The 14,051-nt window shown below is 49.0% G+C and overlaps 1 protein-coding gene across 1 annotated transcript in view; it reads right to left on the reverse strand.

Annotated features, from left to right (window-relative positions):
• llgl1 (LLGL scribble cell polarity complex component 1) overlaps positions 1-14,051 on the reverse strand; it is a 125,644-nt gene that overhangs the window by 98,334 nt on the left and 13,259 nt on the right. The window contains exon 2 of the mRNA XM_046335387.1: positions 10,687-10,784. Within this exon, the coding sequence (XP_046191343.1) occupies positions 10,687-10,784 (98 nt within the window). The remainder of the gene's footprint in view (positions 1-10,686; positions 10,785-14,051) is intronic.

Below are 14,051 nucleotides of genomic sequence, written 5' to 3' on the forward strand. Positions count from 1 at the left end.
AGCGAGGTGGAGAGAGAGAGAGAGCGAGCGAGGTGGAGAGAGAGAGAGAGCGAGCGAGGTGGAGAGAGAGAGAGAGCGAGCGAGGTAGAGAGAGCGAGCGAGGTGGAGAGAGAGCGAGCGAGGTGGAGAGAGAGCGAGCGAGCGAGGTGGAGAGAGAGAGAGAGCGAGCGAGGTAGAGAGAGCGAGCGAGGTGGAGAGAGTGAGCGAGGTGGAGAGAGCGAGCGAGGTGGAGAGAGAGCGAGCGAGCGAGGTGGAGAGAGAGCGAGCGAGGTGGAGAGAGAGCGAGCGAGCGAGGTGGAGAGAGAGAGAGCGAGCGAGGTGGAGAGAGCGAGCGAGGTGGAGAGAGAGAGAGAGCGAGCGAGGTAGAGAGAGAGAGAGAGCGAGCGAGGTGGAGAGAGAGCGAGCGAGGTGGAGAGAGAGCGAGCGAGGTGGAGAGAGAGCGAGCGAGGTGGAGAGAGAGCGAGCGAGGTGGAGAGAGAGCGAGCGAGGTGGAGAGAGAGCGAGCGAGGTGGAGAGAGAGAAAAGGGTGGAGAGGGAGAGAAAAGAGAGGGAGGTGGAGAGAGAGAGAGAGAGAGCGAGCGAGGTGGAGAGAGAGCGAGCGAGCGAGGTGGAGAGAGAGCGAGCGAGGTGGAGAGAGAGCGAGCGAGCGAGGTGGAGAGAGAGCGAGCGAGCGAGGTGGATATAGCGAGCGAGGTGAGAGAGAGCGAGCGAGCGAGGTGGAGAGAGAGAGAGCGAGCTACCTGTGAGAGAGCTAGCGAGGTGGAGAGAGAGAGAGAGCATGTGAGAGAGAGAGAGAGCGAGCGAGGTAGAGAATTAGAGAGAGCGAGGTGGAGAGAGAGAGACGAGCGAGGTGGGAGAGAGCGAGCGAGGTGGAGAGAGAGAGAGAGCGAGGTGGAGAGAGAGAGAGAGCGAGGTGGAGAGAGAGAGAGAGCGAGCGAGGTGGAGAGAGAGAGAGAGCGAGGTGGAGAGAGAGAGAGAGCGAGCGAGGTAGAGAGAGAGAGAGAGCGAGCGAGGTGGAGAGAGAGAGCGAGCGAGGTGTGGATTAAGGTGGGAGAGAGCGAGCGAGGTGGAGAGAGAGCGAGCTAGGTGGAGAGAAGCGAGCGAGGTGGAGAGAGAGCGAGCGAGGTGGAGAGAGAGCGAGCGAGGTGAGAAGAGAAAAGGGTGGAGAGGGAGAGAAAAGAGAGGGAGGTGGAGAGAGAGAGAGAGAGAGAGCGAGCGAGGTGGAGAAGAACTAGCGAGGTGGAGAGAGAGCAGCGAGGTGGGAGAGAGAGCGATCTAGCGAGGTGAGAGAGAGCAGCAGCGAGGTGGAGAGAGAGCGAGCGAGGTTGAGAGAGAGCGAGCGAGGTGGAGAGAGACCACCAGCGAGGTGGAGAGAGAGCGAGCGAGGTGGAGAGAGAGCGAGCGAGGTGGAGAGAGAGCGAGCGAGGTGGAGAGAGAGCGAGCGAGGTGGAGAGAGAGCGAGCGAGGTGGAGAGAGAGAAAAGGGTGGAGAGGGAGAGAAAAGAGAGGGAGGTGGAGAGGGAGAGTAGGGTGGAGAGGGAGAGAAAAGAGAGGGAGGTGGAGAGGGAGAGAAGGGTGGAGAGGGAGAGAAAAGAGAGGGAGGTGGAGAAGGAGAGAAGGGTGGAGAGGGAGAGAAGGGTGGAGAGGGAGAGAAAAGAGAGGGAGGTGGAGAGAAGGGTGGAGAGGGAGAGAAAAGAGAGGGAGGTGGAGAGAAGGGTGGAGAGGGAGAGAGGTGGAGAGAAGGGTGGAGAGGGAGAGAAAAGAGAGGGAGGTGGAGAGAAGGGTGGAGAGGGAGAGAGGTGGAGAGAAGGGTGGAGAGGGAGAGAGGTGGAGAGAAGGGTGGAGAGGGAGAGAAAAGAGAGGGAGGTGGAGAGGGAGAGAAGGGTGGAGAGGGAGAGAAAAGAGAGGGAGGTGGAGGAGAAGGGTGGAGAGGGAGAGAAAAGAGAGGGAGGTGGAGAGGGAGAGAAGGGTGGAGAGGGAGAGAAAAGAGAGGGAGGTGGAGAGGGAGAGAAGGGTGGAGAGGGAGAGAAAAGAGAGGGAGGTTGAGAGGGTGAGAAGGGTGGAGAGGGAGAGAAAAGAGGGAGGTGGAGAGGGAGAGAAGGGTGGAGAGGGAGAGAAAAGAGAGGGAGGTGGAGAAGGAGAGAAGGGTGGAGAGGGAGAGAAAAGAGAGGGAGGTGGAGAGAAGGATGGAGAGGGAGAGAGGTGGAGAGAAGGGTGGAGAGGGAGAGAGGTGGAGAAGGAGGCTAATTTAAATCTCCTCTTTTTGAGTCCACGATGCCCCATTAGAATGCTAATGAGAGGAGAGAGAGAAAAAGAGAGGGAGAGAAGTAGAAACAGAAACGGAGAAAGAGACAGAGGGAGGAGTATTAGAGGATGAATGGGCGTATCTGTCTCTACAGCTGGGTTTCATCAGACACACAGAGAGAACTCCACGTTCTACAAGAGAACACAGAACACATTCTAGCACTCCGAAAGAGAACACAGAACACATTCTAGCACTCCAAAAGAGAACACAGAACACATTCTAGCACTCCAAAAGAGAACACAGAACACATTCTAGCACTCTGAAAGTGAAAAACAGAACACATTCTAGCACAGAACCCAGACCTACAGAACAGTAAAACAGATTCTAGATAAGGAATCTGGATTAGAGTATGGGGACGCAGCCCCAGGAGGAATCTGGATTAGAGTATGGGGACGCAGCCCCAGGAGGAATCTGGATTAGAGTATGGGGACGCAGCCCCAGGAGGAATCTGGATTAGAGTATGGGGACGCAGCCCCAGGAGGAATCTGGATTAGAGTATGGGGTCGCAGCCCCAGGAGGAATCTGGATTAGAGTATGGAGACGCAGCCCCAGGAGGAATCTGGATTAGAGTATGGGGACGCAGCCCCAGGAGGAATCTGGATTAGAGTATGGGGACGCAGCCCCAGAACAAGGTCCACTAGAGGAGGGGAAAGACCCTGCCATCCGTAGAGTAAATATTTGCCTGATGTCAGAGTATTGATAACAAACAGACAGACATAGCAGCCCAGTCCTGGTTCTAACAGATAGATCCTGGTCCAGCCCAGTCCTGGTTCTAACAGATAGATCCTGGTCCAGCCCAGTCCTGGTTCTAACAGATAGATCATGTGCTCAGTGTGAACCTGTTTTCATCTGTGAAGAGCACAGGGCGCCAGTGGCGCATTTGCCAATCTTGGTGTTCTCTGGCAAATGCCAAACATCCTGCACGGTGTTGGGCTGTAAGCACAACCCCCACCTGTGGACGTCGGGCCATCATACCACCCTCATGGAATCTGTTTCTGACCGTTTGAGCAGACATGCACATTTGTGGCCTGCTGGAGGTCATTTTGCAAGGCTCTGGCAGTGCTCCTCCTGCTCCTCCTTGCACAAAGGCGGAAGTAGCGGTCCTGCTGCTGGGTTGTTGCCCTCCTACGGCCTCCTCCACGTCTCCTGATGTAATAATAATATAATAATATAATAATAATAATATATGCCATTTAGCAGACACTTTTATCCAAAGCGACTTACAGTCATGTGTGCATACATTCTATGTATGGGTGGTCCCGGGGATCGAAACCACTACCCTGGCGTTACAAGCGCCATGCTCTACCAACTGAGCTACAGAAGGACCTGTACTGGCCTGTCTCCTGGTAGCGCCTCCATGCTCTGGACACTACGCTGACAGACACAGCAAACCTTCTTGCCACATCTCGCATTGATGTGCCATCCTGGATGAGCTGCACTACCTGAGCCACTTGTGTGGGTTGTAAACTCCGTGTCATGCTACCACTAGAGTGAAAGCACCGCCAGCATTCAAAAGTGACCAAAGCATCAGCCAGGAAGCATAGGAACTGAGAAGTGGTCTGTGGGCCCCACCTGCAGAACCTTTCATTTCCACCTGTTGTCTATTCCATTTGCACAACAGCATGTGAAATCTATGGTCAATCAGTGTTGCTTCCTAAGTGGACAGTTTGATTTCACAGAAGTGTGATTGACTTGGAGTTACGTTGTGTTGTTTAAGTGTTCCCTTTATTTCTTTGATCAGTGTATATTACAGCCTTATTCTAAAATAGATTAAATCGTATATTTTTCTCATCAATCTACACACAATGCCCCGTAATGACATCACAATGCCCCGTAATGACATCACAATGCCCCGTAATGACATCACAATGCCCCGTAATGTCCTCTGTCATTGTCAACAAAGTGCATATAACAAAGTATTGAGATAAACTTTTGTTATTGACCAAATACTTATTTTCCACCATAATTTGCAAATAAATAAATACAAAAATCCTACAATGTGATTTTCTGGATTTGTTTTCTCATTTTGTCTGTCATAGTTGAAGTGTACCGATGATGAAAATTACAGGCCTCTCATCTTTTTAAGTGGGAGAACTTTTACAATTGGTGGCTGACTAAATACTTTTTTGTCCCACTGTATATGATTCTCCATTCAGTAGAGGAGCAACAGTCTCTCTCTCTCCCTCCTCCCCTCCCCTCTCTCTCCCTCCTCCCCCTACCCCCCCCTTACCCCTCCTCCCCCCCTTCCCTCCCCTCCTCTCAGCTGTGCCTGGTACTACCAACCAGTCTATCACAGCAAGCTGAAAGACATGACACACACACACAAACATAGATCTAGAACTGAATTAATGGAAGATGATGACATGAGAGCACCAGACTGAAGGACTGACCAACTAGGATGTGTCCTCTACAATATCTCTATATGTGCTGATGGAAAGACTTTCCTTCTCCTCAGACAGAGACAGAGCTACCTCACACTACAATATCTCTATATGTGCTGATGGAAAGACTTTCCTTCTCCTCAGACAGAGACAGAGACACCTCACACTACAATATCTCTATATGTGCTGATGGAAAGACTTTCCTTCTCCTCAGACAGAGACAGAGACACCTCACACTACAATATCTCTATATGTGCTGATGGAAAGACTTTCCTTCTCCTCAGACAGAGACAGAGACACCTCACACTACAATATCTCTATATGTGCTGATGGAAAGACTTTCCTTCTCCTCAGACAGAGACACCTCACACTACAATATCTCTATATGTGCTGATGGAAAGACTTTCCTTCTCCTCAGACAGAGACAGAGACACCTCACACTACAATATCTCTATATGTGCTGATGGAAAGACTTTCCTTCTCCTCAGACAGAGACACCTCACACTACAATATCTCTATATGTGCTGATGGAAAGACTTTCCTTCTCCTCAGACAGAGACACCTCACACTACAATATCTCTATATGTGCTGATGGAAAGACTTTCCTTCTCCTCAGACAGAGACAGAGACACCTCACACTACAATATCTCTATATGTGCTGATGGAAAGACTTTCCTTCTCCTCAGACAGAGACAGAGCTACCTCACACTACAATATCTCTATATGTGCTGATGGAAAGACTTTCCTTCTCCTCAGACAGAGACAGAGCTACCTCACACTACAATATCTCTATATGTGCTGATGGAAAGACTTTCCTTCTCCTCAGACAGAGACAGAGCTACTACTCACACTACAATATCTCTATATGTGCTGATGGAAAGACTTTCCTTCTCCTCAGACAGAGACAGAGCTACCTCACACTACAATATCTCTATATGTGCTGATGGAAAGACTTTCCTTCTCCTCAGACAGAGACACCTCACACTACAATATCTCTATATGTGCTGATGGAAAGACTTTCCTTCTCCTCAGACAGAGACACCTCACACTACAATATCTCTATATGTGCTGATGGAAAGACTTTCCTTCTCCTCAGACAGAGACAGAGCTACCTCACACTACAATATCTCTATATGTGCTGATGGAAAGACTTTCCTTCTCCTCAGACAGAGACAGAGACACCTCACACTACAATATCTCTATATGTGCTGATGGAAAGACTTTCCTTCTCCTCAGACAGAGACAGAGACACCTCACACTACAATATCTCTATATGTGCTGATGGAAAGACTTTCCTTCTCCTCAGACAGAGACAGAGACACCTCACACTACAATATCTCTATATGTGCTGATGGAAAGACTTTCCTTCTCCTCAGACAGAGACAGAGACACCTCACACTACAATATCTTTGTAAGTCGCTCTGGATAAGAGCGTCTGCTAAATGACTTAAATGTAAATGTAAATGTAAATATCTCTATATGTGCTGATGGAAAGACTTTCCTTCTCCTCAGACAGAGACACCTCACACTACAATATCTCTATATGTGCTGATGGAAAGACTTTCCTTCTCCTCAGACAGAGACACCTCACACTACAATATCTCTAAATGTGCTGATGGAAAGACTTTCCTTCTCCTCAGACAGAGAAAGAGACACCTCACACTACAATATCTCTATATGTGCTGATGGAAAGACTTTCCTTCTCCTCAGACAGAGACAGAGCTACCTCACACTACAATATCTCTATATGTGCTGATGGAAAGACTTTCCTTCTCCTCAGACAGAGACAGAGCTACCTCACACTACAATATCTCTATATGTGCTGATGGAAAGACTTTCCTTCTCCTCAGACAGAGACACCTCACACTACAATATCTCTATATGTGCTGATGGAAAGACTTTCCTTCTCCTCAGACACAGACAGAGACAGAGCTACCTCACACTACAATATCTCTATATGTGCTGATGGAAAGACTTTCCTTCTCCTCAGACAGAGACAGAGCTACCTCACACTACAATATCTCTATATGTGCTGATGGAAAGACTTTCCTTCTCCTCAGACAGAGACAGAGCTACCTCACACTACAATATCTCTATATGTGCTGATGGAAAGACTTTCCTTCTCCTCAGACAGAGACACCTCACACTACAATATCTCTATATGTGCTGATGGAAAGACTTTCCTTCTCCTCAGACAGAGACACCTCACACTACAATATCTCTATATGTGCTGATGGAAAGACTTTCCTTCTCCTCAGACAGAGACAGAGCTACCTCACACTACAATATCTCTATATGTGCTGATGGAAAGACTTTCCTTCTCCTCAGACAGAGACACCTCACACTACAATATCTCTATATGTGCTGATGGAAAGACTTTCCTTCTCCTCAGACAGAGACAGAGACACCTAACACTAACACTACAATATCTCTATATGTGCTGATGGAAAGACTTTCCTTCTCCTCAGACAGAGACACCTCACACTACAATATCTCTATATGTGCTGATGGAAAGACTTTCCTTCTCCTCAGACAGAGACACCTCACACTACAATATCTCTATATGTGCTGATGGAAAGACTTTCCTTCTCCTCAGACAGAGACAGAGACACCTCACACTACAATATCTCTATATGTGCTGATGGAAAGACTTTCCTTCTCCTCAGACAGAGACAGAGACACCTCACACTACAATATCTCTATATGTGCTGATGGAAAGACTTTCCTTCTCCTCAGACAGAGACACCTCACACTACAATATCTCTATATGTGCTGATGGAAAGACTTTCCTTCTCCTCAGACAGAGACAGAGACACCTCACACTACAATATCTCTATATGTGCTGATGGAAAGACTTTCCTTCTCCTCAGACAGAGACACCTCACACTACAATATCTCTATATGTGCTGATGGAAAGACTTTCCTTCTCCTCAGACAGAGACAGAGACACCTCACACTACAATATCTCTATATGTGCTGATGGAAAGACTTTCCTTCTCCTCAGACAGAGACACCTCACACTACAATATCTCTATATGTGCTGATGGAAAGACTTTCCTTCTCCTCAGACAGAGACACCTCACACTACAATATCTCTATATGTGCTGATGGAAAGACTTTCCTTCTCCTCAGACAGAGACAGAGACACCTCACACTACAATAGCTCTATATGTGCTGATGGAAAGACTTTCCTTCTCCTCAGACAGAGACACCTCACACTACAATATCTCTATATGTGCTGATGGAAAGACTTTCCTTCTCCTCAGACAGAGACACCTCACACTACAATATCTCTATATGTGCTGATGGAAAGACTTTCCTTCTCAGACAGAGACAGAGACACCTCACACTACAATATCTCTATATGTGCTGATGGAAAGACTTTCCTTCTCCTCAGACAGAGACAGAGACACCTCACACTACAATATCTCTATATGTGCTGATGGAAAGACTTTCCTTCTCCTCAGACAGAGACAGAGACACCTCACACTACAATATCTCTATATGTGCTGATGGAAAGACTTTCCTTCTCCTCAGACAGAGACACCTCACACTACAATATCTCTATATGTGCTGATGGAAAGACTTTCCTTCTCCTCAGACAGAGACACCTCACACTACAATATCTCTATATGTGCTGATGGAAAGACTTTCCTTCTCCTCAGACAGAGACAGAGACACCTCACACTACAATATCTCTATATGTGCTGATGGAAAGACTTTCCTTCTCCTCAGACAGAGACAGAGACACCTCACACTACAATATCTCTATATGTGCTGATGGAAAGACTTTCCTTCTCCTCAGACAGAGACAGAGACACCTCACACTACAATATCTCTATATGTGCTGATGGAAAGACTTTCCTTCTCCTCAGACAGAGACAGAGACACCTCACACTACAATATCTCTATATGTGCTGATGGAAAGACTTTCCTTCTCCTCAGACAGAGACAGAGACACCTCACACTACAATAGCTCTATATGTGCTGATGGAAAGACTTTCCTTCTCCTCAGACAGAGACAGAGCTACCTCACACTTCTCAGACAGAGACAGAGCTACCTCACACTTCTCAGACAGAGACAGAGCTACCTCACACTCCTCAGACAGAGACAGAGCTACCTCACACAGAGACAGAGCTACCTCACACTTCTCAGACAGAGACAGAGCTATCTCACACTCCTTAGACAGAGACAGAGCTACCTCACATTCCTCAGACAGAGACAGAGCTACCTCACACTCCTCAGACAGACAGAGCTACCTCACACTCCTCAGACAGAGACAGAGCTACCTCACACTTCTCAGACAGAGACAGAGCTACCTCACACTTCTCAGACAGAGACAGAGCTACCTCACATTCCTCAGACAGAGACAGAGCTACCTCACACTTCTCAGACAGAGACAGAGCTACCTCACACTCCTCAGACAGACAGAGCTACCTCACACTCCTCAGACAGACAGAGCTACCTCACACAGAGACAGAGCTACCTCACACTTCTCAGACAGAGACAGAGCTACCTCACACTCCTCAGACAGACAGAGCTACCTCACACTCCTCAGACAGACAGAGCTACCTCACACAGAGACAGAGCTACCTCACACTTCTCAGACAGAGACAGAGCTACCTCACACTTCTCAGACAGAGACAGAGCTACCTCACACTCCTCAGACAGAGACAGAGCTACCTCACACTTCTCAGACAGAGACAGAGCTATCTCACACTCCTCAGACAGAGACAGAGCTACCTCACATTCCTCAGACAGAGACAGAGCTACCTCACACTCCTTAGACAGACACAGAGCTACCTCACATTCCTCAGACAGAGACAGAGCTACCTCACACTCCTCAGACAGAGACAGAGCTACCTCACACTCCTCAGACAGAGACAGAGCTACCTCACACTTCTCAGACAGAGACAGAGCTACCTCACACTTCTCAGACAGAGACAGAGCTACCTCACATTCCTCAGACAGAGACAGAGCTACCTCACACTTCTCAGACAGAGACAGAGCTACCTCACACTCCTCAGACAGACAGAGCTACCTCACACTCCTCAGACAGACAGAGCTACCTCACACAGAGACAGAGCTACCTCACACTTCTCAGACAGTGACAGAGCTACCTCACTTCTCAGACAGAGACAGAGCTACCTCACACTTCTCAGACAGAGACAGAGCTACCTCACACTTCTCAGACAGAGACAGAGCTACCTCACACTTCTCAGACAGAGACAGAGAGACGGACAGAAAGAGAGACAGACAGACAGAGAGACAGAGCTACCTCACACTCCTCAGACAGAGACAGAGCTACCTCACACTTCTCAGACAGAGACAGAGCTATCTCACACTCCTCAGACAGAGACAGAGCTACCTCACATTCCTCAGACAGAGACAGAGCTACCTCACACTCCTTAGACAGACACAGAGCTACCTCACATTCCTCAGACAGAGACAGAGCTACCTCACACTCCTCAGACAGAGACAGAGCTACCTCACACTCCTCAGACAGAGACAGAGCTACCTCACACTTCTCAGACAGAGACAGAGCTACCTCACACTTCTCAGACAGAGACAGAGCTACCTCACATTCCTCAGACAGAGACAGAGCTACCTCACACTTCTCAGACAGAGACAGAGCTACCTCACACTTCTCAGACAGAGACAGAGAGACGGACAGAAAGAGAGACAGACAGACAGACAGAGAGACAGAGCTACCTCACACTCCTCAGACAGAGACAGAGCTACCTCACACTTCTCAGACAGAAAGAGAGAGAGAGACAGAAAGAAAGAGAGAGAGAGAGACAGAAAGAAAGAGAGAGAGAGAGACAGAAAGAAAGAGAGAGAGAGACAGACAGACAGACAGACAGACAGACAGACAGACAGACAGACAGACAGACAGACAGACAGACAGACAGACAGACAGACAGACAGACAGACAGACAGACAGACAGACAGACAGACAGACAGAGAAAGGAGCATGTGTACAGGGCTGGTAAAGGATACAGCTTGATGGCTCCAGACTTGGTCCCGATGGCCATGAGCTGCAGCTGGGGGTCAAAGGCCAAAGCACAGGGCTGGTGGGGGAACCCATGTTCCACGGTCTGATGGAGGGAGAAACAGAGAGGGGTTACTCAGAGGAAGACAGGAACAGAGGACAGAGAGGGGTTACTCAGAGGAAGACAGGAATGGAGGACAGAGAGGGGTTACTCAGAGGAAGACAGGAACGGAGAGGAGGACAGAGGTACCAGAGGAGGACAGAGGTACCAGAGGAGGACAGAGGTACCAGAGGAGGACAGAAGTACCAGAGGAGGACAGAGGTACCAGAGGAGGACAGAGGTACCAGAGGAGGACAGAGGTACCAGAGGAGGACAGAGGTACCAGAGGAGGACAGAGGTACCAGAGGAGGACAGGGCCTTTTGCTTTCAGTGAGTAATTCTGGGGCAGGTCCACAACAACAAGGCCCTGCTGACTCCCAAACCGACCCGTGCTGCATCTGTCAATTAGGACTAGAGGTAAAGTGACTCGTTGTCATGGTGAGACGGGGTATAGAGAGTACAGTGACTAGTTGTCATGGTGGGTGGGGGTGTAGAGGGTACAGTGACTAGTTGTCATGGTGGGTGTGTTAGTGGTGTAGAGAGTACAGTGACTAGTTGTCATGGTGGGTGGGGGTGTAGAGGGTACAGTGACTAGTTGTCATGGTGTGTTAGGGGTGTAGAGAGTACAGTGACTAGTTGTCATGGTGGGTGGGGGTATAGAGAGTACAGTGACTAGTTGTCATGGTGGGTGTGTTAGGGGTATAGAGAGTACAGTGACTAGTTGTCATGGTGTGTGTGTTAGGGGTGTAGAGGGTACAGTGACTAGTTGTCATGGTGTGTTAGGGGTGTAGAGAGTACAGTGACTAGTTGTCATGGTGGGTGTGTTAGTGGTGTAGAGAGTACAGTGACTAGTTGTCATGGTGGGTGGGGGTGTAGAGAGTACAGTGACTAGTTGTCATGGTGTGTTAGGGGTGTAGAGAGTACAGTGACTAGTTGTCATGATGGGTGTGTTAGGGGTGTAGAGAGTACAGTGACTAGTTGTCATGGTGTGTGTGTTAGGGGTGTAGAGGGTACAGTGACTAGTTGTCATGGTGTGTTAGGGGTGTAGAGAGTACAGTGACTAGTTGTCATGGTGTGTTAGGGGTGTAGAGGGTACAGTGACTAGTTGTCATGGTGGGTGGGGGTGTAGAGGGTACAGTGACTAGTTGTCATGGTGTGTTAGGGGTGTAGAGGGTACAGTGACTAGTTGTCATGGTGTGTTAGGGGTATAGAGAGTACAGTGACTAGTTGTCATGGTGGGTGTGTTAGGGGTATAGAGAGTACAGTGACTAGTTGTCATGGTGTGTGTGTTAGGGGTGTAGAGGGTACAGTGACTAGTTGTCATGGTGTGTTAGGGGTGTAGAGAGTACAGTGACTAGTTGTCATGGTGTGTTAGGGGTGTAGAGGGTACAGTGACTAGTTGTCATGGTGGGTGGGGGTGTAGAGGGTACAGTGACTAGTTGTCATGGTGGGTGGGGGTGTAGAGGGTACAGTGACTAGTTGTCATGGTGTGTTAGGGGTGTAGAGGGTACAGTGACTAGTTGTCATGGTGGGTGTGTTAGGGGTGTAGAGAGTACAGTGACTAGTTGTCATGGTGTGTTAGGGGTGTAGAGAGTACAGTGACTAGTTGTCATGGTGTGTTAGGGGTGTAGAGGGTACAGTGACTAGTTGTCATGGTGGGTGGGGGTGTAGAGGGTACAGTGACTAGTTGTCATGGTGTGTTAGGGGTGTAGAGGGTACAGTGACTAGTTGTCATGGTGGGTGTGTTAGGGGTGTAGAGAGTACAGTGACTAGTTGTCATGGTGTGTTAGGGGTGTAGAGGGTATAGTGACTAGTTGTCATGGTGGGTGGGGGTGTAGAGGGTACAGTGACTAGTTGTCATGGTGTGTTAGGGGTGTAGAGGGTACAGTGACTAGTTGTCATGGTGTGTTAGGGGTGTAGAGGGTACAGTGACTAGTTGTCATGGTGTGTTAGGGGTGTAGAGGGTACAGTGACTAGTTGTCATGGTGTGTTAGGGGTGTAGAGGGTACAGTGACTAGTTGTCATGGTGTGTTAGGGGTGTAGAGGGTACAGTGACTAGTTGTCATGGTGTGTTAGGGGTGTAGAGAGTACAGTGACTAGTTGTCATGGTGGGTGTGTTAGGGGTGTAGAGAGTACAGTGACTAGTTGTCATGGTGTGTTAGGGGTGTAGAGGGTACAGTGACTAGTTGTCATGGTGGGTGTGTTAGGGGTGTAGAGAGTACAGTGACTAGTTGTCATGGTGGGTGGGGGTGTAGAGGGTACAGTGACTAGTTGTCATGGTGTGTTAGGGGTGTAGAGGGTACAGTGACTAGTTGTCATAGTGGGTGGGGGTGTAGAGGGTACAGTGACTAGTTGTCATGGTGTGTTAGGGGTGTAGAGAGTACAGTGACTAGTTGTCATGGTGTGTTAGGGGTGTAGAGGGTACAGTGACTAGTTGTCATGGTGGGTGTGTTAGGGGTATAGAGAGTACAGTGACTAGTTGTCATGGTGGGTGTGTTAGGGGTGTAGAGGGTACAGTGACTAGTTGTCATGGTGGGTGGGGGTGTAGAGGGTACAGTGACTAGTTGTCATGGTGGGTGGGGGTGTAGAGGGTACAGTGACTAGTTGTCATGGTGTGTTAGGGGTGTAGAGGGTACAGTGACTAGTTGTCATGGTGGGTGTGTTAGGGGTATAGAGAGTACAGTGACTAGTTGTCATGGTGGGTGTGTTAGGGGTGTAGAGAGTACAGTGACTAGTTGTCATGGTGGGTGTGTTAGGGGTGTAGAGAGTACAGTGACTAGTTGTCATGGTGTGTTAGGGGTGTAGAGAGTACAGTGACTAGTTGTCATGGTGGGTGGGGGTGTAGAGGGTACAGTGACTAGTTGTCATGGTGGGTGGGGGTGTAGAGGGTACAGTGACTAGTTGTCATGGTGTGTTAGGGGTGTAGAGGGTACAGTGACTAGTTGTCATGGTGTGTTAGGGGTGTAGAGGGTACAGTGACTAGTTGTCATGGTGTGTTAGGGGTGTAGAGGGTACAGTGACTAGTTGTCATGGTGGGTGTGTTAGGGGTGTAGAGAGTACAGTGACTAGTTGTCATGGTGGGTGGGGGTGTAGAGGGTACAGTGACTAGTTGTCATGGTGTGTTAGGGGTGTAGAGAGTACAGTGACTAGTTGTCATGGTGGGTGGGGGTGTAGAGGGTACAGTGACTAGTTGTCATGGTGGGTGGGGGTGTAGAGGGTACAGTGACTAGTTGTCATGGTGTGTTAGGGGTGTAGAGGGTACAGTGACTAGTT

Source organism: Oncorhynchus gorbuscha, unplaced genomic scaffold, assembly GCF_021184085.1.
Source record: "Oncorhynchus gorbuscha isolate QuinsamMale2020 ecotype Even-year unplaced genomic scaffold, OgorEven_v1.0 Un_scaffold_736, whole genome shotgun sequence".
In the NCBI taxonomy this organism is placed as follows: domain Eukaryota; kingdom Metazoa; phylum Chordata; class Actinopteri; order Salmoniformes; family Salmonidae; genus Oncorhynchus; species Oncorhynchus gorbuscha.